General features: G+C 36.4%; 1 protein-coding gene across 3 annotated transcripts in view; it reads left to right on the top strand.

Annotated features, from left to right (window-relative positions):
• The window catches only part of CEP85L (centrosomal protein 85 like), a 250,546-nt gene that overhangs the window by 98,384 nt on the left and 125,171 nt on the right, over positions 1–26,991 (top strand). For 2 of the 3 annotated variants that reach the window (XM_043963690.1, XM_043963688.1), the window contains exon 2: positions 2,512–2,673. Coding sequence is in view for 2 of the 3 variants with exons in the window: in XM_043963688.1 (XP_043819623.1) it covers positions 2,512–2,673 (162 nt within the window). In the remaining variant the exon portion in view is untranslated. Of the gene's footprint in view, positions 1–228; positions 285–2,511; positions 2,674–26,991 lie in introns of those variants that run through there. The other variant, XM_043963689.1, reaches the window with a different exon arrangement.

The raw sequence follows: 26,991 nt of genomic DNA, 5'->3' as shown, positions 1-26,991 counted from the left end.
TTGTTGAATCTTCATTTACCTTCTCACTTATAATTGCAATGGGTTCCCCAAGATGTTCTATCTTAAACTCTTTTCTCTACACTTTCTCCTTTGGTGATATCATCTACTCCCATGACTGCAATTATCTGTGTGAATAAATTATATCTCACTCTCCATCTTTACAACAGAGCTCATGTTTCCAGTTGCTTGTTAGATGCCATTACCTGGTTGCCTTGTTGCCACCTCAAACTCATTATGTCCAAAGCTGAAATCATCTTCCTTTCCTAAAGAAATGTATATATTTGGTTAGTATACTTTTGGTAATATTGGTAGAATTTTCTGTACTCTGTTGGCTCTTTTATTAGTGTAAAAGCTTTTAAATTTTATTTAGTCAAAATGGTCTTTTTTTTTTTTTTACCATTTATCTTCATTTTGAGTTGTAATTTGTTGGGCTAAATCTAATTTTTGCTAGATTGCTTTCCAGTTTTCACAGTTGTTTTTTTTAAATTTTTTAAATTAAAAAAATTTTTTTTTCAGTTGTAACAGTTCTAAGAAAAAAGGTAGTCCTTTCTTGAGTAATTTATGTTAGATTTATCATATGCCCATCTATTTCTTGCATTTTTTCTTATCTAGTCTGTTCAAATGAATCAGTTTTGCTTTTTGAAAAAATTGGTACTATATAGCTTTGTAATATAGTTTGAAATCTGATAATGCTATCAGCGCACCCTTCATTTTTGTGTTTTCTCACTATTTTCATTGAGATTTCAGACCTTTTGTTCTTCCAAATAAATTTTGTTATTATGTTGTTTAGTTCTGTCAGTTATTTTGTAGATAATTTGACTGGTACAGCATAGAAACTGACAAATTAGGTAGATTTATCATTTTTATCATTGAAATGTCCTAGTCATATTTTATTATTATTTTCACATAAACTTTTTATGTGTCATTGTAGGCTAATTCATATTTTATAGTCACTTTGAGTGAATTTTCTTCTTTGTTCCTTTTCTGTCAGTTTTATATAGAAATGCAGATTATTTTTGTGGCTTTATTTTGTATCCTGATACTTTAGTGGAGTGATTAGCATAGAAATAGGGATTATTTCATACTTTATATACCTAGTGTCTAGCACAATGCCTGGAACCTAATAAGCCCCTAATAAATGCTTGTTGATTGCTTTGGTTAATTATCTTAGTTTTTTGTGATTCTCTGGGGTTTTCTAAGTATATTGGGACAACATGCAAATTGAGACGGCATTTCTTCTTTGCTTTTGTTCATCTTGTATTTCTCTAAGGAGTGATTTGTAATTAAATTTATAGAAGTATTGAATCTGCTTTGGTAGATAAACTCAAATATTTTATACATTTTGTAATTATTTTGAATGGAATTTTCCTGTCTATTCTTGCCTTTTGTATCTTGTATTAACAAGATATGTATAGAAATGCTATTGATTTTTGTGGCAAGGCAATCTCATGACATTTATTATAGTCTTGTAGTGAATTGTGAATGTAAAATTCTTTGATTTTTTGAAAAAGCATTTGTTATTTTGATGTTTGCTTTTTTAAAAAATAAAATATTTTAAAATGATGCCTCTAATTAAAAAAAAAGGTTAAATTATCTTGTGGATTGAGAGATAAATGATACCATAACACTCATAAAGTATAAATTCCTAAAAGCATCTTTCTGATGAATTTTTAATATTGAATGTCTTTTGTATTTTACATCATCAGTTTCTTTGAACTCTCTCTTCCTCCCCTAAAGCCATTCTGTTTAAGTAGCATTTTTTTAAACAAACAAAAAGAGGAAGAATTAGCATAGCCAACCAGTACATTGACAAAACATGAAAACACATGCAATGTGCAGCACTTGTAAACCTCCTACCTTCATAAAGGGATGGATTGGGAGTTTCCCGTTGTATTTCCTCTTTTGAGTTGTACTTTATTTGCTCTATGTTCACTTTTTTTGGTGTGAGTATTCTTTCTATTTACATTGTTGTAATCATTTTGTATGTTGGTTTCTTGACTCTGCTTACTACACTCTGCATCAGTTCACATGGGTCTTTCTTTGCTTCTCTATATTTATCACATTTGTTGTTTTTTATGCCACAGTAATATTCCATTACATTTGTGTGTCATGACTTATTTAGCCTTTCTCTAGTCAATAGTCATCTACTTCGTTCCAAGTTCTTTGCTTTCACAAAAAAGTGCTGCTATTCCTTGGGATATAAGCCCAATAATGGAATCTCAAAAATTATGGATTTTTAGTTACTTTGTTTTACATAATTCTTAATTGCTTTCCAAAAATTTTTTTTTACAATTCATAGCTCCACTAACAATGCATCAGTGTGCCTGTTGTCCTACAATTCCTCCAACATTGACTGTTTTAGATTTTAATAATTTCTGAAGAATTTTTGGTGAGCTTTTAGACTTAGTGGATACAAATGAGATTTTTGAAAGATATCTTTTGTTTACTTAGTTAACAACTCCCTCATTGGACTCTCCATGTATACTAAACTTTAGATTTCTTCTATTGCAGGCCAAGATTACTCCTCTACAGCATGGTCATCTGGTACTGAATCTTTGTGGCAGGCCACAACTGTTCCATCAAGCCTTCGTAGCAGCCACACTCGACGACACAGCATAGCTTCTGACAGCGGGGACACTGGCATTGGAACCTCTTGTTCTGACAGTGTGGAAGGTAAGAAATTGATGAACCTTAAGCAGTTATTGGACTAATTCAGATGATTGTGACATGAGAAAGGAATATCTGTTCTATCATTTCCAATTGATAGATTGGTTAATATATTAGAATACTAATTTTGCAAGAATAATTTTTGATGATTCTTTATCTCATATATAACTACTTCGGCTTATAAAATTTTTTTACCTTATTTTTGTTCTTTTCTTAAAAACATTTGATTTAAAATATCTAATAGCTTAGTTTGATATTTTATTAAAATTAGTTTTCTTTATTTCATGTTATAATAAAATCCTTTTACAATTCTTACAAAACATCATGTTAAATTTAATGTTATATGAAATGTATGCAATAGAAATTTGGGGAGTTTTTCTAGAATTCTAGATGGGTAACATAACTTAGTACATTGTGATTATATGGATAGAATCTGTTATTTAACCTAGTGTGCCATTGCTGGGCTATAAGAAATGATGAACAGATTTCAGAAAAACCTGGAAAGACTTACATGAACTGATGCTGAGTAAAGTGAGCAGAACCAAGAGAACATACATACAGTAATAGCAACATTGTGTGATGATTAACTGTGACAGACTTAGCTCTTCCTTAGCAATACAATGATCCAAGACAATTCCAAAAGACTCATGATGGAAAATGCTTTCTACATCCAGAAAAAGAACTATGAAGTTTGGATACAGATCAAAACATATTATTTTCACTTTTGTTGTTGTTGCTGTTTTTTTGTTTGTTTCTTTTAGTTTTCCTTTTATTAATTTTGCGAATTTGTTTGGTGCAAGGAAGAATCTCAGGATTACTTTAATTTTTGCTTCTGGGATTGATTTGGAACATTTTTTGATATGACTATTGATAGCTTGGATTTCATCCTTAGAAAACTTCTTGTTCATGACTTTTGACCATTTACTAACTGAGGAATGGTTCTTAGAAATTTCTAATTCTAAATGGTTCTCTTAGCAATTTGAATTAATTCTTTATGTATTGGAAATTAGGCTTTTACCATAGAAATTGATATAATGATTGCCCCCTAGTTACTTGCTTTCCTTCTGGTTCTATTTCCATTGATTTTGTTTATGTACTAACTTTTAAATTTTATGTAATGAAAATTGTACCTTATACCCTCTGATCATTTCTGTCTCTTTCTTGGTCATGAGCTGTTTCCTTATACAAAGATGTCATAGGTAATTTCTTCCTTATTTCTTTATTTTGTATTTGATGTCACTTTTTATGTCTGAGATGCATCTCTATTTGAACTTATCTTAGTATATAATGAGAGTTTAGTTTCTACTTAGTTTCTACCAGTCCGTTCTACGGTTTTCCCCAGTTTTTGTTAAATCATAACCTCTTAGTCCTGTTTTCCTTATTCCTGTTATCCTGCAGTTATTGGACATTAGACTACCACTTTCATTTGTTTTTATGTGTTATGTACCAAATCTGTTCCACTGATAGAACTATGTATTTCTTATGATGACTCCTTTGTAGTGGTTTGATATCTACTGATAGACTCCCGTTATTTCCTTTGAGAGGCTTGATCTTTGGTCTTCCAAATCAATTTTATTTTTTTTTTCTAGTTCTACAAAGTAATTTTATTTAGTAGATAGGTATGGCACCTATGTGAGAAAAGTCATTAATAACGGATTTCTTGCGGGGGGGGGGGGGGGGGACGACACCCAGAGGTTACTTTCTCAGCCCTTCTTCTCCTTCCCTCCCAAAATCTAGTTCTCCTTGAGAAACTTCAACCATCATCTGGGACAAACCCAAGGGAATGGAGATAAATTCCTTTTGTCTAGATCTGGGAAGGACTGATGGGATTAAACCACACCTAGATAATGGACTTTGCCTAAACAAGTTGAGTAAGGGTCTTGTGCATTCTTTTCCCTGATGTCATCTCTAGAGTTAATTTTAATGTACACCACCTTCAAGTTTTGCCAACCAATGGAATTGAATGATGTTAACCAAATTAGCTTTAATCAATGTATAATGACCTGCTTCTATCAAAAGAGGATAAAAAAACTCTTTGGAAGCTGCCATTGAAGTCTTCTGGGTCTTCTAGGTCTTTGGGATATTCTGGAGCTATTTTCTTCCTTGTGTGAACTGGAATGCTCAGGCTCTTTCCTTGCTTTCTCTATCATGTGGCCTGAGACCTGCTTTCTCTACCATGTCGCCTGAGACCATGAGAAGTTAGGAAGACAAGTGGTTAATCCTTTACTGGCATATTAATAAATTAATAAAATGCTTAACCAAAACTTGTGTATATAGCAGTAGCAATTGATTTTTTTTTTTACATATAGCAATTGATTTTTAAAAAGCACACTAAATAAATTAATTTAGGGAATATTGTCACTTTTATTAATTGTCTTAGCCTACACATAAATGAATAATTTTCTAACCATTTAGGTCTGACTGTACTTCCTTAAACAGTGTTTTATAGATCCTGTGTGTGTCTTGATAGATATTCTGTGGTTATTTTTTATGGAATTGTTCTTTACTCCTCTTCATGCTAAGTTTTGTTGGTAAGAGAAATCTTGATGGTTCATGTGCACATGTTATATCCTCTAACTCTGCTTTAGTTATTGTTTCCCTTAAATTTTTAGTTGACTCTCAAGACTGTAAATAAACCATCATATCAGTTTCTACAAAGCAATAAAATTTTGTTTCCTTTTTGCCTGCTCATTCCCTATTTACTTTGCATTTCTAGTACTGTCTTCAATAGTTTTGGATAGACAAGGAGAGGAAAGCTGAGAAGAGCCTTACCCATGCATCCTAGCATTCAGTATAGGTAGAATCCTGTGGACTAAAATTCTAGAGGGGAAACCATTCCAAAGGGGAATGGAAGTTCTCAAGAGTGAAATTTCAAAAACTCAAAAAATTTTAATGAGGAGTTATGTAAACCAGGTAACTAGGGTATTCAGGAATCTCTCCATTCAATTTAGAATGAAAAAAAATTGTACTGCAAATGGAAGGAAGGACAAGGTAACTGGATGAATTTAGAAGCATTGGTATTAACAACATCTGTTAACTACTGACCGTGTATCCTGTTCTAGTTGCAAGGGACCACTGACAAAAATGAAGCAGCCCTGAGGAGCTTGAATTCTTTGGGGAGACTCAAGGCATAAATTAGTATATTGAAAATATATACAAAATTAATGCAAGGTAAATTTTTGTAGAGAAGGGAGCTAAGAGGGTATTTGAGGAAAGGATTCGTGTAGAAGGTGGCACTTGAGTAGAGTTTTGAGGGAAACCAGAGATTCTGAATATCACAATGAGGGTAGAATGCATTCAATGTATGGGATACCACCAGGGCAAAGGCACAGAAACAGGATATGAGTGTCACATGAGAAGAAAACCAAGAAGGCCAGATTGGCTGGATTGTAGAGTTTGGGAAAGGAAGTAATATAAGATTAGTTCACACTTTGGAAGTATCCTGAGTCCTCTGTGGCCTCTTTCTCTGATCTGATGGATGGCTCCTACCAGAATCTCCATTTAAGGAGTGTGTCCAAGCCAGCCAATCTTCATTTTCTGCCTTTGTCATCTCAAAACCTTCTCCTCCCCCTTTTCTTCTGTGTCTCCACCCCTTTGTTTCCTTTTATATATTGTCTTCCCTGACTAGACTGTAAACTCCATGAGGACAGGGTTTGGCACATAGTAAGGGCTTAATATTTTCTAGTTGACCCATTTAGTACAGTGCCTCTGTATACAACTTACATTCTATTGGAAGAGCTTATGAGAACACACCTAGATTTTTTTAGAATGGTGCATGTACTTCTCAAGATACCTTCCCTCCAAAATTTCCATGATTCTGCAGACTATATTTATGCTTGTTAGACTTTGATGGATCTTGGAGGTCTTCACAGTGGTAGCTTACACTGTATGTCTGCGGGAGCTCTTCTGCCCTAAAGCTAACTTTATCTTGGTTATTTATGGGTTCTCCCTTCTTTGGTCTTTGGAATGACAGATAGCTAATGATCAAGTGGATTTTTAAAGCTCTACAGATAACTCTCTAGTCTCAAGAATTGGTTTAATCTACTATCCAGAGGATAAATCTTAAAAATTTCATAAATCTAAAGCATGATTTTGGACAGAGGGAGCAGTTGATAGTAATTAGACTTGGTAAAAGCAAAATGTATCTGAAAAAGTCATAGTCTTTGAAATTGAAGGACTTAGAATATAAACAGAAGCCATTAAAGAAAATTTAGAAAATATTTTTTTGGGGTGGGTTGGAACCTATCATTTCACCCCCTGAAGGAAGTCAAGAATGAAGAAACTCATTGTCTCAGTGGAGAGTGGCAACCTCTTTGCAACTCAAAGACTTTTCCAGTCACTTATCACACTTATCAGACAGAGATAGGAGGACTTGAATACAGGTCTTCCTAATTAAGTGGCAGTTATTTTGGACATCAAATCAGAAATGCTTTTTAAAAAAACTGAATTCTCTTTATATTTGATATAAGCATTTTGAAAGAAGCTTCTCAGTTTGGAGTATTTTGTTGCTAAGAGACCAGGCACTATATATAACTCAGAATAGGAAAGTATGTGTTTTATGAAAGGTACATTTTCATGACTTTAGAGGAAGGGAATATGAAACATGTAATGTTGGATTACTTGGTACATTTTCTTCCTTTTAAGTAGCAATATAATTGGAGAACCCACATGGGAATAGATTTATTTATACTTTCTCAGGTATTAGCAAACTTCCTTTTCTGACATGAAAGTGTTCTTGTGCTTCTTTGTTAAGAATTTATCTATGAGAACTTCTTAAACTAATGTTTGGTTAGTATTTAAATTTTTTTTTGAAGCCTGATAAACCTTTTATAGCAAGATGCCATTCAAAAAATTTTAAAAATTGTGTTAAAATTTTATGACTTTTAAAGTGTTAATTTTTTATGATTTTTGTTGGTTTTATTTTTATTAGTATTAGTAGTTTTATTTTATTTTTTCCCAATTTCATGTAAAGGTAGTTTTCAACATTTATTTTTGTAAACTTTTGAGTTCCAAAGTTTTCTCCCTCCCTCCCTTCTCTCCCCCTCCTGAAGCCAGCAAGCAATCTGATATAGATTATACATTACAATCATGTTAAACATATTTCTACATTAGTCATCTTGTGAGAGAAGGATCAGAACAAAAGGGGAAAACCACAAGAAAGAAGAAACAACAACAACAACAACAACAAAAACCAACAAAAAAAGTGAAAAGTATGTTTCAATCTGTATCCAGACCCCATAGTTCTTTTTCTGGATGTGGAGAGAGCATTTTCCATCATGAGTCCTTTGGAATTGTCTTAAATCATTGTATTGCTGAGAAGAGCTAAGTCTATCACAGTTGATCATCACACAGTTTTGCTGTTACTATGTACAAAGTTCTCTTGGTTCTGTTCCCTTTACTCGGCATCAATTCATATAAGTCTTTCCATGTTTTTCTGATATCTGCCTATTTCATCATTTATTACAGCACAGTAGTATTCTATTACATTTGTATACTACAACTTGTTCAGCCATTCCTCTGTCAATGGGGATTCTCTCAATTCCCAATTCTTTGGCACCACAAGAAGAGGAGCTATAAATATTTTTGTACATGTGGATCCTTTTCCCTTTTTTTATGATCTCTTCGGGATATAGACCTAGTAGTGGTATTGCCGCATCAAAGGGTAAGCACAGTTTTATAGCCTTTTGGGCATAGTTCCAAATTGCTTTTCAGAATGGTTGGATCAGTTCACAACTCCACCTACAATGCATTAGTGTTCCAATTTTTCCTAAAGTATTAATTTTTTTGGGGGGTGGGTTTATACTAGGGTAGTTTCTAATTAATGTTTTTATAAACCTTGACTAAACTGGACATGAAGTTTGGACCATTGATACTTCCTTTCTGGGCAAAATTCTCTACATAATCACACATTTGTTGTTGAGGTCTTCAACTTTAAGGTTTTGATAGCTACACTTTTCAGACCTAGTGTAGAACATTTTAACTCTTCTCCTAAAACCTTTTTTCTTAATGGCACATAGAGGTTATATTTCTTGGTTTTTTCTGATTCCTTTCTCCTCCATGGCTTTTCTTTTCTCTCTATTTTCTTTTTATTCTGAATTGAACATTATCAGATTAAATGAACATTTACATATATAACATAGAAAAGGAGAGGAATGTACAAGAATCTGCCACGCTGTTCCATGACACTTGCTTTTCTCTTTAAGTATATGATACATTAAACATGTAACTTTAAAAGCCATCCTTCTTTTCTGTGATTCTTTCTGTCCTCCTTCCCCTTCCCCCTTCCCTCTGTCAACAGGCAGTCGTAATATCACAAAACTTATTTGAAAACTGGGTTTATTACAAAGAGAAATGAAAATGCATGTGGAAATCAAGGAGTTCACAGTACTTAAGAGAACTTTGTATGTTTATGCCAGTGTAGGAGGAGAAAACAGGAAGGGGTATGAAATGGGAGGGGAAAGGTACAGTAAACACAGAGATGGTAAAAGCTAAATTCTTCTTCCTTGGGAACTGCTAGACTATGAAGACAGGAGGCTCTGCTTATCTGCAGAGGACCCAGCTGCAAAAGCATTTTCCCAGTCTGGCACAGACTGGCTGGCTCCTGTCTTGCTTCCCAGAGACACACAGGGAATCCAGCTTGGGGTGCAGAGAGCAAATTATATCAGCCATGGCGGGGGCGGGGCGGGGGGGACTTGTAACTTGTAAACCCTTGTTACAGTCAGGGCTAACTACATGCTCTGGGTCCAATGTTTCTGGAAAATATTGCAACTCAAAGACAAAAATTCAGGGGATCCCGTAATAGCCCTTAACACCTCCTGTCTGGGTTTTTATGATACTTTGGATTCTCTCCCTATTTGCTTGGCCACACTTTCTTCCTTGTTGGATTTTCTGCCCCCATGTCTGCCCTGAGCCCTTCCTTCCCCCCCACCCCCCACCCCCCATCTTTCCCTCCTTATATGGCCCATAGCTCTGTCTTGAGCTCCATTCCCAGACTGACAATTTGCCTGATGGACTTAACACCTGGGCATGTCAAAGTTAATGTCCATAATTAGAATTTATTATTCTATCTCTCCACCCCTCAGGTCATCTTTTCTTTTTTCTTCTTTCATTGCTCTTCTTCTTGAGAGCATCACCATCTTCATAGTCATGTAGGTTTGCAACCTTGTAGTTGTCCCTCTTCATTCTCCCTTGCCTGTGTTATTTTTTAAGACTTGTTGATTCTGTTTCAGTAATCTCTTGTATCTGTCTTCTTCTCTTCACTCATCCACCTTCCATCCTATTTAAGGCCCCCAGAACCTTTGTTAGTTGTTCTTCCTTCCTCAAATCTTTACCCTCTTCATTTTACCTTTCACATAGCTCCCAAAGGGATATTCCTAAAACAAATCTCTCCTCTTCTCAAGAAGCTTCCATGGCTTCTTTTTTCTTTAGCATAAAATGAAACTCCTTCACTTGGCATTTAAAATGCTTTATAATATAGCTCATCTGTCTTTCCAGACTGATTTACTTTGACTCCATCTGGCCTACTTGCAATTCCTAGTATATAACCTTCCATCTCCTGCCTTTGTGTAGTCTTTTTTTTCTTATTTATTAGCAATCTATTTTCTCCTGCCTCCCCCTCCCCCCCCCCAAATTAATCCATTGCAACAGATGTATTGTGAAACAAAACAAATTCTGACACTGGCTACATCTGCATATAAATGTGTGTCTACGTGTGTCTGCATGTGCGTGCGTGCGTGCGTGTGTGTGATTTTGCACCTGGAGTCCATAGCCTCTCTGTCAGGAGAGTGGCTATATTATTTAAATATCAGTACTCCTTTGTGTTTTTCTTGTTAAACTGTCCTCCATAATTGGAATGCCCCACTCCCTTACCCTCATTCCCCCCCCCCCCCAAAAAAAATTCTTCATAGGTTTATTTCATGTTCCTCCTCCTAAAGTAAGGCTGTGCTTGATATTCTCTCCCTCAATTTTTAGATTTCTTTTAGCTTTCAAAAATATTTATTTGTATTTGCTTTGTATTGCTTTTCCTTAAGTAGGTTGTAAGCTTTTTGAGAGGAAGTTCTTTTTTTATCTTTATATTTCTAGTGCTTATTATCTTAGTGACTCATGCTTATTAAAAAAAAAAAAGCTTGTTGAATTGATAATGGTCTTTTGTGGTAGACTGTACTTGCATGTAGTGATTTTTTTTTAAATTAAAATTTTGAAGGGAATATTTGAGCTAGTGAAATCATATATGCTAGAAATTTAAAATGCTGAATTAAGCTGAATATGGCTTTTGCAATTTCATTTTATTTCATTTGTACAGTGCCCAAAAATGACTGAGTAAAAAAGTATTGACTTTCTGTAGTAGACTATATACAGTTATGTTGACAGGCATTAAGTAAGTATAATGGTTTTAACAATTTAAGTTATACCTGGAGCTTGCAGGAACTCATGCATGAGAACTCTTTTAATTGAACATAATCATTGCCTTTCCCCTCTACTTTCCCTCTCATCTAATAAGTTATCCAGTGCTTCTCCTGCCACATCTGCTGCATCCCACCTCTTCTGTTGTTACATTGCCACCCTTAGGGTTCAGATATGTATTAGCTTTTGTCTGCATTATTGCAATTGCCTCCCAATTAACTATTCCTCCTCCAACTCTACTTTCTTCCTTTTATAGCTGCCTGCATAATCTTCCCTGTTTAAAAAAGTTAGTTTTCTATTAGGATTGTTAAGGGGCTAAAATTTTAGCTATACTGTCTAAAATATTTAATGAGTGGTCACCAATAAATCATAAGCTTTAGCAAGAGTTAGACTTTTAAGCATTTATTGAGAATAAGAATTTGGTAAAGAGAGAGAGGCCTAGATTCCTCTATCTATTAAAGGGAGAGAGCATTCCTAGCTCTGCTCTCTGCCAGAGTCCACACGAAAGAGAGCTAGTCAGAGCGCCAGCCTCCCCCTTATTCCTCCCACAAGCAAATGTCACTTCCTGATGCCAAAGAAAAGACTCATGGTCTTGCCCTCAGAGACCTTCTCCTCATGGCGGAGCTTTTCTACAGTAAGTCTCCAGCAGGTGGCGTCATTCCAATTGTTACAGTCCCCGCTTTGTTTCTTCAAGAAACGGGGAGTTTCCTTGATGAAACAGTCAAAAATAACAGAATATAATACCCTATGCTAACTACCAATACGTTAATAACAATATAGAAAAGGGAGAGAGGAAAGTTTTGTCCAGAGGGGCGGTTTTTTGTCCTTATGAACCAGCGCTTTGACATGGGCCTGCAAAGGGAGGGCCTCTGCAGAGAGTACATGTTACAGATGGTGTATATAATAACAGAAGGAAAACCAAAAACCCCCAAACTGTTCGTTTAAAGTCTCTGAAAGTCTTTTCTCAGATGTCCTCTGGGTGTAGTCATGGAATGGAAGTCTTTTCAGGGGTTGATGTGTGGATGCTGGTAATCAGACAGGAAAATTTTCTACAAAATTGAGCTTAACGCAACTTTAAAATAGTTTTGTCAATAATCAAATCAAACAATGAAAGTTCTCAAAAATATGTCTAAGGGAATTCAGAATCTTAGTTGTTACACATGAAACATAATAAAACAAAAATTGAAACATTCTTTAAAATTAATATTACTATAGTTCCCCCCTTATGGAGGGTAATTGAAAAGACAATTGCTGCGATATTAATTTTTAAAAATAATTTTTAACTTTGTTTCATCACTTTTTGCATCATCTGCCTAATTATCCTCATGCCATTATGAGAAATTAAAAAAATCTTATATAATTGGTAACAGGTGTCAAGGCCAAATTCAACACTGTATTTATCATGACACCTGAGATAATTTTGGGGGTTACCATAAAAGAACAGAGAAATGATGCGATATGAGCATTCCCACACTTGAGCAATATATACTGCCCATGCAGTATGCCAGGCTTAAAATAGGTGGATGGAATATATGTCCATGCCACCAAACATATTGGAGGAAACTGAGTCAGACTTAATCAGATGCATGGGATTGAGATGTCCATGGCATCAGGCATGTAGGAGGCAGCATAGAAGCCAGGTGTAGAATGAGATGGGTGGGATCAAAACTTCTAACCATCTGTACAATATTGTGGGGAAAAAGAAAACAAAAAAATTAAACCAGGAGAATCCAACCTTAACATTTGTCAAAAGCTGTTCCTTTGGCCATACCTTGACTTCATGTACGTCTCCCCTCATGTGACAGTTCAGTGTCTGCTCTTTCATGTATTCCTCTTGTGATTAGATGGCATCTTCGCCAACTGGCATCTGATAACTCAGAATAAAGGCAATTAATGTTTTAAATGATAAGTTCCCATAATCCAAGTCTCATATGGATTTCAAAATTGAGGATAATAAATGATCGCAAAAAAATGTGAATACATCTTGACTCAGAATATAATATATAATTATGCAACAATTTCAAATAATACCCTTTTTTTAACTAAGTATACAATTACTTTTGTGAAAAATCGGAACATATTTAAATACAAGTTAAAGCACAACACAATCTTAAAGAAAACTTTTTTTTTTTTGGAAAAAAGAAAACTTTTACAAATATTCCCTTCTTTTTTTTCTCTTTTTTGGAATATGCTTATCAAAAATAATACTTCTAGAATCAATTTACACTTGCCATGGCAACCAATTTGCCAGGGAAATGCTTTAAAGAGTTTGATCAAATAATCAGTTGAGAGAAAAAATAACAAAAACAAACAACTCAGAATATGGGAGCACAATACTCCTAGAATTAACATTGTATTATGAAATCAAAACCATCTTGCATTGTTTCAAAATAGAGATAGATGAATGAATAGAAGAAAATACACATGAAAGAATAAAAGACAATGAAATTCAAACTAGGGAAATCTAAATGAATATGAACTTAACATTAATAAGAATATGATAAAATATAAGCTTGATCACATGACTATAAAAAGCTTTTACAAATATTCTCCTTGTTTTAAAAACTAAGTATAAAGCACAATCTCAAAAGCATGAAAATCTCTATGAAAATAAACCCATACCATTAATTTCAAAATATAGATGTAATTGGGGGCAGCTAGGTGGCACAGTGGATAGAGCACCGGCCCTGGAGTCAGGAGTACCTGAGTTCAAATCTGGCCTCAGACACTTAACACTTACTAGCTGTGTGACCCTGGGCAAGTCACTTAACCCCCATTGCCTCACTAAAAAAAACAAAAAACAAAAAAAATATAGATGTAATAGCATAGAAATCTATGTAACCTCTGAACTGACATTATTACTCTGAGTGAATTTAGAATACTTTTTTTTTTTTGAGAGGCAATGGGGGTTAAGTGACTTGCCCAGGGTCACACAGCTAGTAAGTGTCAAGTGTCTGAGGCCGGATTTGAACTCAGGTCCTTCTGAATCCAAGTCCGGTGCTTCATCCACTAAGCCACCTACCTGCCCTCCATAGAATACTTTTGATTCCGATATCTAAAATTCCCAATACTCATATCAATACCTTGCTGTTTACTTTTACATTTCTGTAAAATATGTACCCTTCCATGGCAAAAGAAGCAGAGTCTTGAACTATGATGATGATTGTCATTTTTATTTAGCTTAAGTTTTTCTTCTTTAACCCCTCTATATTGTCTGTCAGGCCTTTCTAATACAAATGCTTTATAAGGTTACTAATTAAAGACAAAAGCAGATTAACAAAATGATGAACAAAATGAGCATATCTGGAATTTAAAGGGTTTTCTAAGGTTGAGTCAGAATCACAGTTCAGCTGGGGTAGAGCTGAAAATGCAGGTAGAGAAACCTGTGCATGTGCAAGATCAGGACCTGAGAAAGGTGGATTAGATCTAGTGACCTCCCAGCAGGAGGATCAAGGAGAGGAGGGGGAGGAAGTGGGGCCCTAGAGAGGGAGAGGGGACCAACTCTCCCACATGGTGCACAGTCCGGGAATCAAACTCAGGCCTGGGTTCCCCTTCCCCCACTTCTAGTGGATTAAAAGCTTCTAGAGAAGAAGAAAAAAAAAAGCTTCTAGAGAAGCCTCCAGGCATGCAAAATTAGAGCAACAATTAGTGTTAGAATTTGGAAAAGCTGCAGAAATCAGATGTTTCTCTGAAAAAGCATGGCTGGGAGAGGGGGAGCACCCTTGTGCGAGTACCTTGCTGGCTCTTCTAACAAAAATAAAAATAGAAAATCCACAAAACTGGTTAAACAGACTAAAATCAAAAATAGGGTATTTAGGGAGTTGAAAAAACCCATTTGAAAATTTAAAGGGAAAAAACCAGCCAGTATTTAGCAGTTTAAAGGGACGGGGTAGGGGAAATTTCTTACCCAAATGGAAGATCAGAAGATTGAGGTTCAGCTTTCCTCTTCGTGGTCAGCCATCTGTTAAGGGGCTAAAATTTTAGCTATACTGTCTAAAATATCTAATGAGTGGTCGCCAGTAAATTATAAGCTTCAGCAAGAGTTAGACTTTTAAACATTTATTAAGGAGAATAAGAATTTGGTAAAGAGAGAGAGAAAGGCCTAGATTCCTCTATCTATTAAAGGGAGAAAGCATTCCTAGCTCCGCTCTCCACTAGAGTCCACATGAAAGAGAGCGAGTCAGAGTGCCAGCCTCCCCCTTCTTCCTCCTACAGTCAAATGTCACTTCCTGATGCCAAAGAAAAGATGTATGGTCTTGCCCTCAGAGACCTTTTCCTCATGGTGGAGCTTTCCTACAGTAAGTCTCCAGCAGGTGGCGTCATTCCAGTCATTACAGGATAAAGATATTCTTTAACCAGGCATTTAAATTGCTTCACAGTCTTGTTCCAGTTTCCCTCTCTAAGTTTGCTTCTCATTACTCAGGATCTCTGAATTGGAAGAGATATCAAAGACCATGTTTTCCAAACACTACCTTAATAGGAACATATCCTAAACATACTCAACAAATAGTCATGGCCTACACTTGAAGATCTCCATTGAGTGGGGACAGAACTTCCTGAGGCAGCTTTTATTGGACAATTATAATATGCTTTTCCTTGAAGGACTTATATGTACAAACAGTATTTATAGCAGCTCTTTTTATGATGGCAAAGAATTGGAAACTGAAGGGATGTCAGTTAGGGAATGACTGAACAAGTTATATGATGTGATAGAATATTATTGTATAGAAAGAAATGATTAAGGGGATGATTTCAGATAAACCTAGGAAGACTTGTATGAACTGATACTGAGTGAAGTGAACAGAACCAGGAGAATAGTCTGTACAGTAACAGCAGTACTGTATAAATAACCAACTTTGAAAGACTTAGTAACTCTGATCAACTTAATGACCTACCTTAGTTCCAGAGGACTCATGATCAAACATGTCCACCTCTAAGAGAACTGATGGACTCATAGTTCAGACCGAAGCATTTTCTTGTCTTTTTCTTGCTTTTCTGGGGGGAAGAACATGGTTAATGCAGAAATTTGTTTTGCATGTCTATACATATTTGTAATGAGTTTTGTTTTTCTTGCCTTCTCAATGGGTAGTAGACTGGTAGAAGGGAGAGAGAAAATTTGAAACTGAAAAAAAGAAGAAAAAAATCTTTGTACTTAAAAAACATTCCATATGTTCTAAATGGGCCTCTCTGAAAGTTAATAAACTTAATCGCTTCAGAACAGTTCTTTTCCATATGCTTGAAGAAAGCCATCATGACCCTAGTAGTTACCCCTTATTTCTCCCCTTCCCACATAAAACATTCCTGCATCTTTAATTTTTGGAAGGCTTTTGCTTTCTACATTGAACTTTTTGTAACAAACAGTTTGCACATTAGCTCCTTTTGGAAAGGTTTTTTTTTGTTTGTTTGTTTTTGTTTTTGTGGGGGAGCATTCTAGTTGATGATAGAGATAAAGATTTGGTGTAGTTGATTTAATAATTGATGGAGGGATATGACTCTTACAAGGTCGTGACTTAGGAAACTTGATCAGAGGCCCCCTATTATTCAGTCTTGATTATCATGCCAATTAATTTTTGGAACATTATTTCTTTGTTTGAAAAAAATTAGAAACACAGCCTATCATTTTCAGGTGATCCTATATAAACCCAGAATATAATGTTTTCAAACTACAGAATAATGCTGGCATTGACAAAAAAGAAAAGGGTCATGTAGATTTCCTTAAAGACCTTTTATATTTAATTAATTTAAAATACTTTTTCTTATACTTGATATTAGACAAGTTTTATTATGGTTGAAAGTTGAAAGATGTTTATGTTTATGCCATTTTAGTCAGAATTAGAATATTTTGATATGATTGAATTAAGCACTCCCTGCTTCTCTAGTCTCTGTTGTATTTTCTTCTCTATTAGGAAATATGTTTGAATAATAAGATTCCCCATATAATTCTAGTGAAGAGAGGAGGACAAACTGGAGAAAATATATTCCTTTCCTAGAAGCAAAAGAGGATGCTTCAAATTTAAATCTGTTACAAATCCAATTTGGGGATGGGATGGTAGATAGCTTTTTTTTTTTGGCTCAGGATTTGGAAACTTGATTATGGTAAGGGCAGCTAACTAGCTCAAGTTCTCAGATTACAGTAGTGCCCCTTTCACATATTCATAGACACATGCATCTATCACCAGTCTGTATCCTCACTAATGCTTTAAACTCTATGGCTTTTAAAAAAAACCTCTACTCCCAGCTGGTTTCAGGTTTCACTCTAACTTGGATGTAGTCTAAATGTCATTGCTATGGGTCTCATTGGGGATTTGCTGCTACTATTAAGTAACCCAAGAAAACACATTGGGAATTGAATTGTGCCAAGTGATTTTCTGCATTTCATCATGGCAGAACAATGAAAACAACAACAAAAAACCCCAACAAAAACACAACAGCAACCCATCTTTAGTGATGAATGACAGCTTTTTTTGGGGTGGGGGTTCATTAGCTCTCTCTGACAAGTTATTTTCTAATTTTGCAAAAGCTCATAGTCATTAAAGATATTAAATTATTAATTTTAATGTTTTACATTTTAATTTGGTGTGAATTGATGGAAATTTGATCCTTCAAAAATTATCAGTGTATTTTTTTGCAGTTCATTTACTTGATTTCAGAATGTACCATTTAAATTGTATTGAATAATGTTTAGGTAATTATGAAAAATTGGATATTTTGAAATTTCAGGTGATAGAAGATCAGAATTTGAGATTTTCCCCTTCCCATAGATATAGATATAGATATGAATGAGAGAGAGAGAGAGAGAGAGAGTATGTGTGTGTGTGTGTGTGTGTGTGTGTGTGTGTGTCTTGGGCATGATAATCTTCAAGCCATGGGAAGATAAAAGAGCTTTTGATCTTATAGAGGCTGCTTTCTAGGTCTGGTTACATCAGTTCTTTACTGGGACTCTTTAGCCTGTCTTCACTCCACGTATTATGCTAGCCTCAGGTGTTTGATGGGAGTGGTTAGAGTTGTAGGATGTTATGTTCATGCTGATCTGTCTACTTGGCTTCGGACCCAAGGGCACATGCTTAGTAGGAGGATTTTAGGGGGCTAGGAAACTGGACTTTTTTAGCTTAAAAGCTTTCAGGCATATCAAAGGTCCTGGGGTGTGTGTGTGTGTGCTTTTGCTCATGTATGTTCTGACAAAGGGTCAGGTCAGAATGAAAGATTACTAGCCAGGAGGAGGTGACATGGCTAAGGCATAGGCAGTTTGTTGGATAGAGAAAGACCAGGGCAGAAAAGCAAAGTTTTGCAAGACTACAACAATGGTGAAAATGGATCTGACTTATTTTAGGGTGTTCTCTATGTGTAGATGCACTTTATAGCTCTGCATCCTGTCACTTTTTAAGCTTATAATTGTTACCTAGTTAAAAGCAGCTAGGTAGGTAATGTAGTGGATAGGGTCCCAGACCTGGAGTCAGGAAGAACTGAATTCAAATGCGACCTCACTCTTCATAGCTGTATGATTCAGGGCAATTCACTTAATTGCTGTCTGCTTCAATTTCCCCATCTGTAGAATGGGGACAATAATACCATCTACCATTTGGGTTGTTGTGAGGATCAAATGAGGTAATATTTGTAAAGAGCTTAGCATAGTACCTGATATATTTTGTTGTTGCTGTTCAGTTGAGTCTTACTCTCTGTGACCCTATTTGGGGTTTTCTTGGCAAAGATAATAGAGTAGTTTGCCATTTTCTTCTCCAGCTCATTTTACAGATGAGGAAATTGAGGCAAACGAGGTTAAGTGAGTTGCCTAGGGTCACACAGTTAGTATGTAGGTTCAGATTTGAACTCAGGAAGATGAATCTTCTTGATTCTCAGTCCAGTGGCCTGGCACTTAGTAGATAATTGTTCTCTACTTCCTTCTCCCTCAAATTGGCTGAAGAAAGTGTTAATAGCTTTGTTGAATTTCTTTTATAGAGGAAAGGGCTGTCCCCCCCCCCCCCCCGTACCTGAGTATACCAGTGTTTTTCCTTCAACTGACTATCACCTCCTGATAATAATTGTACCACTCACAGTTTTTGTGAGGTAACTGTTTTGCAAGTTTTTGTTGTTGTATTACAAAAGTACTACCCAAGAAACTAAACATTTTGCCATATCTTGTTGGCTAATTTGCTCATAGGGAAAGAAAACTGAAATATTCAGCAGATAGTTACCTGTGTTATTTGGTGGGAGTAACAGGATAGAACTGGGAGAGGATGAATAATCACAAATACCACTACTCCCTGAAGCCTGAATTGAAGAGTCCAGAGTCATGAATTTTGATTCTTGTGGGGTTCTTTAGCTTGCTTCTCTGTTACTCATTCTGGCAACAAAAAGTTACTATTAACTGCAGTTCAGACTAATTCAACTTCCTCTTTCAAAGCGTAGTCTTTCAGTTTATACTAATTTCTTTGTTTTTGTTGACATCAGACACATTTTTATGACAATCACTTGAAGGTTTACTGCATTTATACTAATTGTCTCTCTGTACTCCTCCTCCCCCTTGTCTTTATCTAAATACATTTTTGCATACTATATAACAACTATATCCATATAAAAATTCATTTAGAAAAGTACATATATGAGATATTTGAGAGTTTTCAGTCTCTTGTTCTAATTAATTGTGCTAAACCATCACCATTTAACTACAATAATGAGATAAACCAGAGAAATGTTTGGTAAACTATCTGGGCTGCATATTCAGGAAGTTCTCATAGAATATGACCTTAAGTATACTACTTTGTACATAATAGACTACTGATTGAGATACATGACAGTGTCAGAAGATGGTAAGCAAAGTTAAAGACAATGTGGAGGAATGATGTTAGGGAAGGCTTGCTCAAAGAAAGGATAGAATTGCTATTTCACTTGGATCAGATGAACTCAGCTGAAAAAGGTGGAGTGGAATAAATACATACATGCATGTATACATATTTGTAAAATATGTCATTATAGATATCTTCCTATATTATATAAATACACAATTATATGCACACATATTCAGCTCTGCTTTTATTATAGGTTGTTATCATGGATATCTATATCATTTTATATATATATATATGTATATATATATATATATATACTGTCTGTATGTATAAAAATTTATTGCTGTTATGATAGTCATCTGGCTAAAACGACTTCCCTAGGTTAATACAGCTGTTATATGTTCCTTACTCTAGGGCTAGCCCTTTATCCATGATACCAAAAGGGATTATAAATGTTTTCTGCTCAAGTCCCTAATCCTGCCTTCCCCTCCCCACCCTCTACCCTTAACATTGCCTCCTTATTCAGTGGTGGTATTGAGGTCAAATAGTGTTTTGAAATTAGATTGTTTAATTTCTCACCAAAACTCTGCTGATATGTAAACCACAGTGTTTTTATAAGAGGGAGCTGGATGGTAGGTACATCCTGCAATACTGGTGAGGAAAATTCACTATGTCTGAAGACTCATTTATTCAAGGTATTGGGGAAAGTGAAGAGCGTGGTAAATTAAATCCTCAGGTGACAGAAAAACACATTTTGGTTAAACTGCACCAATAGCCTTCTCCCTTCAACATACTTTTGATTACTACAATGGTCAAAAGGCCAAAAGGTAGAGAGAAGCAGAAAGGAAAAGCCTAAGGCCTGGACACTCAAATGAGCATCCCATAAGTAGCATTCCTACAGTAGACTGGAAAAGTTTGGGTGGTTCCTGACTTGTGAGGTTCTTAAATGCCGTGGATAGGAGTTAGACCTTGTTTTGTGGCTGCCTTTGGAGCCAGAAGACTAGGGTTCCAATCCTAGGCTCTGTCACCAGGTGACTTACTCTTTTTTGGGCTCAATTCTCTCCTTCATAAAATGAGGGGGTGAATGGTCTATGAGGTCCCTTTCAGGGCTATGATCTTATGAACTATATAACTTCTATTCTAACTACCTCAAAATTTCTCTCAGTAACTTTGATTATTCAGAGTATGACATCTCCCTATTTCCACCTGTGTTCCTGATCCTACTTCCACCTACCTTTTTCAGTTCCTTTCTGTCAGCTATCTTATTTCCCTTTTTAGTTTACAATCTGTTCTCCCTGTACTGGCTTCTTCCCCTCTAAATACAAATATAATGATAACAATATTAATAACAGCATTTGTATAGCCATTTAAAGTTTGCAAGAAAAAAATTTATATCTCATTTGAGCCTCACAAAAACCCTGTGAGGGAGGTACTAGAGGCATTATTATCCCCATTTTACAGATGGAGAAACTGAGGCTCAGAGTGGTTAAATGACTTGCCCATGGTCATGGAGCTAATAAGTGTCAGAGGTGGGATTTGAACCCAGGTCTACCTGACTCCAAGTCCAGCACTCTTGTCACTATGTTACGATTGCTGCAGGTAAGTGTCCCTTTTTCTTTTAAAGATAAAAGCAAACTTCCCTCTATTCTGATCCCCTTGTAAGCTACTACTTTCCACAGTTTTTTCTTTATACTACAACTTCTTGCAAAAAACTATTCCATACTCAGTTTAACAAATATTTATTAAGATCAACTGTTGTCACAGGCACTGTTTCTGCCTTCAGTCTGGGAGGAAATGGAAGCTATTCTATTTCTACGCTTGTATCAGTTTCTTTTGCTAGGAATTCTTTCATTCCTCTCTTACTGATGAATGACTTTTAATGTGTCTGGAATTTAGTTCTTGCTGAAGAAGTAAGAGGTTATTAGGGGAGAAGGCAGTACAGTCTCAATTGAGTTTTTTTTTTTCCAAATTACATGTAAAAGCAAATTTTGACATCAATTTTTTAAAAAGAACTTTTTTTTTCAACTTCTCTTTTTCTTTCAACTTCTCTTCCTCCCTCCCCTCCCATCCCCACCCCAAGAACTCAAACAATTCAACATAAATTATACATGAGTAGTCATGGAAAACAATTCTACATTATATAGGTTGTGAGAGAAAACAGATTAAAACAAAACTTCAGATTAAGGAATTGTCAAAAAAAAAAGTGTTTCAGTCTGTTTTCAGATACTGTCAGCTCTTTTTCTTTAGATGGACTGCAATTTCCCCAAGTTCTTCAGATCATTGCCTTGCTGAAAATAACCACGTGCTTCCCAGCAGATCACATTACACTAATGCTGTTATTTTGTATACAGTACATTTTTCTCTGTTCATGTGGGTCTTTCCAGGTTTTTCTGATAGCATACTGTTCATCATAATTTTTATAGAGTACCTTAAACATGACAAAGAATTTTCTTCACAATAACCCAGCAAAGTATGTACCATACATTTTGCCATTATAGTCAATCATCATAACTATTTCCCTCCATCCTTTTCCCTTCCCATGATATTTACTCTATTGTTTATCTTAATCCTCCTCCAAAGTGTTTTGCTACTGACTGCCCCTCCCCCGCTCTACCCTCCCTTTATTCACCCTTCCCTCTGTAAAGAATTAATTGTTATTTGAGGTTTTTATGCCTCCATGAGCACTGGCCTGGGGCTCCGTCCGCTGGTTGTAGCCCTTGCCAGGGCTCTGGCACCTCACGTCATCACCACTCACTGATGCCTACATGGGCCTGGCAAAATTATAATGATTGGAAGCCTAGTGAAGGCAGTCATGTGACTGTCAGAGCGGCCATCCCATTGGCTGGGACTGTGTGGGGTGTTTCTAGGTTTGGGGGAGGAGAATTGGGCATTCTAGGTGGAAGCTGGAAAGCGACAGGCATTCTGCTGTGTATTTTCAGCTGATTCCTGGGCGGTGGTATTTTTCAGGTATTAAAATTTCCCTTTCCCCATTTTTATTTCCTTTCCCTTGATCCTACTGATCCTGTTTGTGGTTTTTTGTTTTAAGTTCGTTCTTGTTAAAATAAATCTTACTCTGTTTTGAGGGAGGCTGCCGGTTTCCTTTCTTGCCCCAATATTGTGGCGAGCTGCTTAGCTAGCACTCCCCAATTAAAAATTGGTTCCCACACCTTCTTATCCTCTACCCCTCCTCCTTTCCTCTAGGGTTAAATAGATTACTCTTCCCAATTGAGTGTATGTGTTATTCCCTCCTTGAGCCCACTCTGATGAGGTTAAGGCCTTTGAGCTAATTCTGTTTTCTAAATTTTTCTTCCTCCTTTCTCAACTCTCCCTATGAAATCAAGCAGTTCAATATATGTCATACATGTGGTGTTATGCAGAACATCTTCATTTTCCTTGAAAGTGTTTTGCTTTTTACAGCTCCCTCCCCCAAACTTCCCTTCCCTCCTTCCCCTCCCCCCCCAATATCCTTCTCCTCCCACTTTTCCTCAGGGCAAAAATATATTACTATACCCACTTGAGTATGTATATTATTCCCTCTCTGAGCCAGTTCTGATGATAGTGAGGTTCACTCACTACCCTTCCCCTTCTTAGGCTTTTTTCTTGTTTACTTCATGTGAGCTACCTCTCCCCATTCCACCTCTCCCCTCCCTCCTCCTCCAGTCTATTCCTCCTACCCCTTACCCGTATTTTAAAGATGTCATCATGGGTTAGCTAGTGACACAGTGGACAAAGCATCAGCTCTGGGCCCAGGAGGCCCAGAGCCCAAATCCGGCCTTAGACACCAGACAACCCATCCTGTTTGCTCCACAAAGGACAAGGATATATACATACACACACACACACACACACACACACACACACACAAATGCTTTACAAATACCATCCCATCATATTCAATTCAGACCTGTGTCCTCTGTGTATTCCTTACTAAAAAAGTTCTTATGAGTTGGAAGTATTATTTTCTCATTTATGACTGTAAACCATTTAACCTTTTTTTTTTTTTTTTAAGGCAATGGGGGTTAAGTGACTTGCCCAGGGTCACACAGCTAGTAAGTGTCAAGTGTCTGAGGTTGGATTTGAACTCAGGTCCTTCTGAATCCAGGGCCGGTGCTTTAACCACTGCGCCATCTAGCTGCCCCACCATTTAACCTTTTAATGTCTCTCGTGATTTCTTTTCCCTGTTTACCTTTTTATGATTCTCCAGGGTCTTGTATTTGAAAGTCAAATTTTCTATTCAGTTCAGGTCATTTAATCACAAATGCCTGAAAGTCCTCTTTTTCATTGAAGTCCCATTTTTTTCTCTAAAAGAATATACTCAGTTTTTCTGGGTACGTGATTTTTGGCTGTAGTCCCAGTTCCTTTGCTCTCTGGAATATTATATTCCGTGCCCTCCGATCCTTTAATGTAGAAGCTTCTAGATCTTGCTTTATCTTTATTGGAGCTCCACAGTATTTGAATTCCTTTTTTCTAGCAGCTTGCAGTGTCTTCTCCTTGACCTGGGAGTTCTGGAATTTGGCTATAATATTCCTGGAGAATTTCCTTTTGAGATCTTTTTCAGGAGGTGATCAGTGGATTCTTTCAATTTCTGTTTTAGCTTCTGCTTCTAGAATATCAGGGCAATTTTCCCTCACAATCTCTTGGAGGATGGTGTCTAAGCTCTTGTTTTGGCCATGGTTTTCAGGTAGTCCAATGATTTTAAAATTATTTCTCCTGACTTTATTTTCCAGGTCAGCTGTTTTTCCAAGGAGATATTTCACATTGCCCTCTATTTTTCATTCAATTGGATTTGCTTTATTGTGTCTTGGTTTCTCATAAGGTCACTGGCTTCCATTTGTTCAGTCCTAATTCTTAGGCAATTATTTTCATCGGACAGTTTTTTTTATCTCCTTTTCCATTTGGCTTTTCAAACTGTTGACTTCTTTCTCAAGACTGCTGCATCGCTCTCATTTCTCTTTCCATTCTTTCCTCCCTCTCTCTACTTCTTCCTTCTATTTCTCCTACTTTCTCTTCAAAGTCCCTTTTGAGAGCTTCTATGGCCTGAGACCAGTTCATATTTTTCTTGGAAGCTTTGGATGTAGGGGCCCTGTAGTTGTTTGCCTCATCAGATGGTGCCTTTTGATCTTCCTTGTTGCTGAAGAAGCTTTCTATAATTCTTAACTTTCTTTGCTTGCTCATCTTTTACTTGACTTTAAACTGTCCACTGGGGGGCCATGTTTTTCAGTTCTGCTACTGTTCCCAGCTTCAGAGGGTCCCAGGTGTTTTGGTTTGAGGGAGGGCAGGGTTTACTCTCCTCAATCAAGTTTTTAAGTAGTTAGTTCCTTAGACTGGAGAGCCTGAGTTTACACTCTTCTGTTTTCCTACCTCTGTGATCTATTTGAGAAATGATTTGTCTTGCTAGGAAGTGTCAAGTGTATGAGGCTAGATTTGAACTCAGGTCCTCCTGACTTCAGGGCCAGTGCTCTATCCACTGCACCACCTAGCTGCCCCTAGAAGCAATATATTTTTAAGAGAAGTCTATAGGAAAAAATTGTGATGAATAGTGAAAAACAATTCATCTTGGCCATAGTTATTCTGTTTTGGCAGTAGAGATCGGTATCTAATTTAAAGAAATAGTTCTGTTTGAAAGTCTCTATGGAAGGTGTTTAGTATCCATAATTAGCTCTTTTAATTTTATAATTGACTTTGTAAAGTATGGAACATTTTATTTTCAAAGGATATCTGGTGTGGGTTGCTTGAAAAATTTTTCAGAGTTAGTTTTCAGATTTGATTTACCTTCTTCATAGAAGTATAATTTTAAAATTTTTGTCTAGAATGATCATTTGTAATGAAATTTTATTGAGTTTAATTAAGGTTTCTTAGGACCCTAATTGCAAGGCATTTCTTAGTTTTTTCTTCTAAGTATAATAGCTTTCAGTAGATATCTCACTGAAATATAGCCCCAAAACTTGTAGCTTAGAACATAGTTCTCCTGGGGCATTTTAGTTCATAACTTAACTTGCATAAATGTTTTTTTTTTTTTCACATTCTACTTCCCCACTAACAACAAATCCCAGCCCCTATATTGCTACAGAAAAAAACAACAACTCCATGCTAGGTTGTAAATTTATGGTGACTGCTAATATCATTTTTCTATGTAGATTGGGAAATGTTAAGCCAGAAATATCATTGAAGACTGTTTTAAGAAATGGTATGCAATTAGATTTATGTGGCAGTGAGACTAGGACTATGGGGAAGGACTTCAGCTAGGGCAGTGTGTTTGAAGGAAAATTGTGTTGTCAGGATAATAGCGTTTCCTATGCAGACTGATTTTCAGGTTGAGCTCTTTTGAATTACCATCAACTTCATTGAGGAGGGTCTGCATTATCATGGGGCTTTATGTAAAGAATATAATGTTATCTGCAAATAAGTGAAGAATTTCATTGTACATAGGGACTCACTATTCCATTTAAACTTGTGATGATTAAAATCTAATGTGTGTGTCCTTACCAGCGGGGGGTGGGTGGGGGGCCGTGTGTGTGTGTGTGTGTGTGTGTGTGTGTGTGTGTGTGTGTGTGTGTGTGTGTATGTAAAACTAGTTAGGATTTACTCATAAATTTGGCAACAGTTTAGGCTTTTAAGCATTTATTAAAGTACATTGGAAGTTGTTAAATAGAGAGGGAGAGTACATGTCTCTGAAAGAATGGAAAAGCCCTTTCTTAGACCTATGCTCGAGAGAGAGAAAGCACTCTTTCACCTAGCCACTCATGCTTCCAAAAAAGAGGCTGAATTCCAGTCAGTTCGACTGGAAGCCCCTTGTGGAACTGAAAGAGGGGTGGTCCCCACACCCAGCTCCAAGCTAATTGGCTGGTCGCATTCAAATCCATTGATTGACATAAATTAAAAGAAGTCAATGAATAGGTCTATGAATGGAGGCAACTTCTGGGACACCATTCTGACCTTAGAAAGGTCGAATTCTTTCTTGGCAGGGGGTGGGGCTCCTGGTTCTCACACTCCCTCCTGTGCTTCATGAAGAAACATAATTTCCTTACATGAAGCAATAACATTACAGAAACTTATGACTAACAAAGTAAAGGGAATGAAAAGAGAGAAAAGAAATTGAGCAACGCATTGACAGAAGCTAAAGGGGGCATTCCCC

This window comes from Dromiciops gliroides, chromosome 4 (genome assembly GCF_019393635.1).
Source record: "Dromiciops gliroides isolate mDroGli1 chromosome 4, mDroGli1.pri, whole genome shotgun sequence".
Lineage (NCBI taxonomy): Eukaryota > Metazoa > Chordata > Mammalia > Microbiotheria > Microbiotheriidae > Dromiciops > Dromiciops gliroides.
This window is presented reverse-complemented; position numbering and strand designations above follow the sequence as displayed.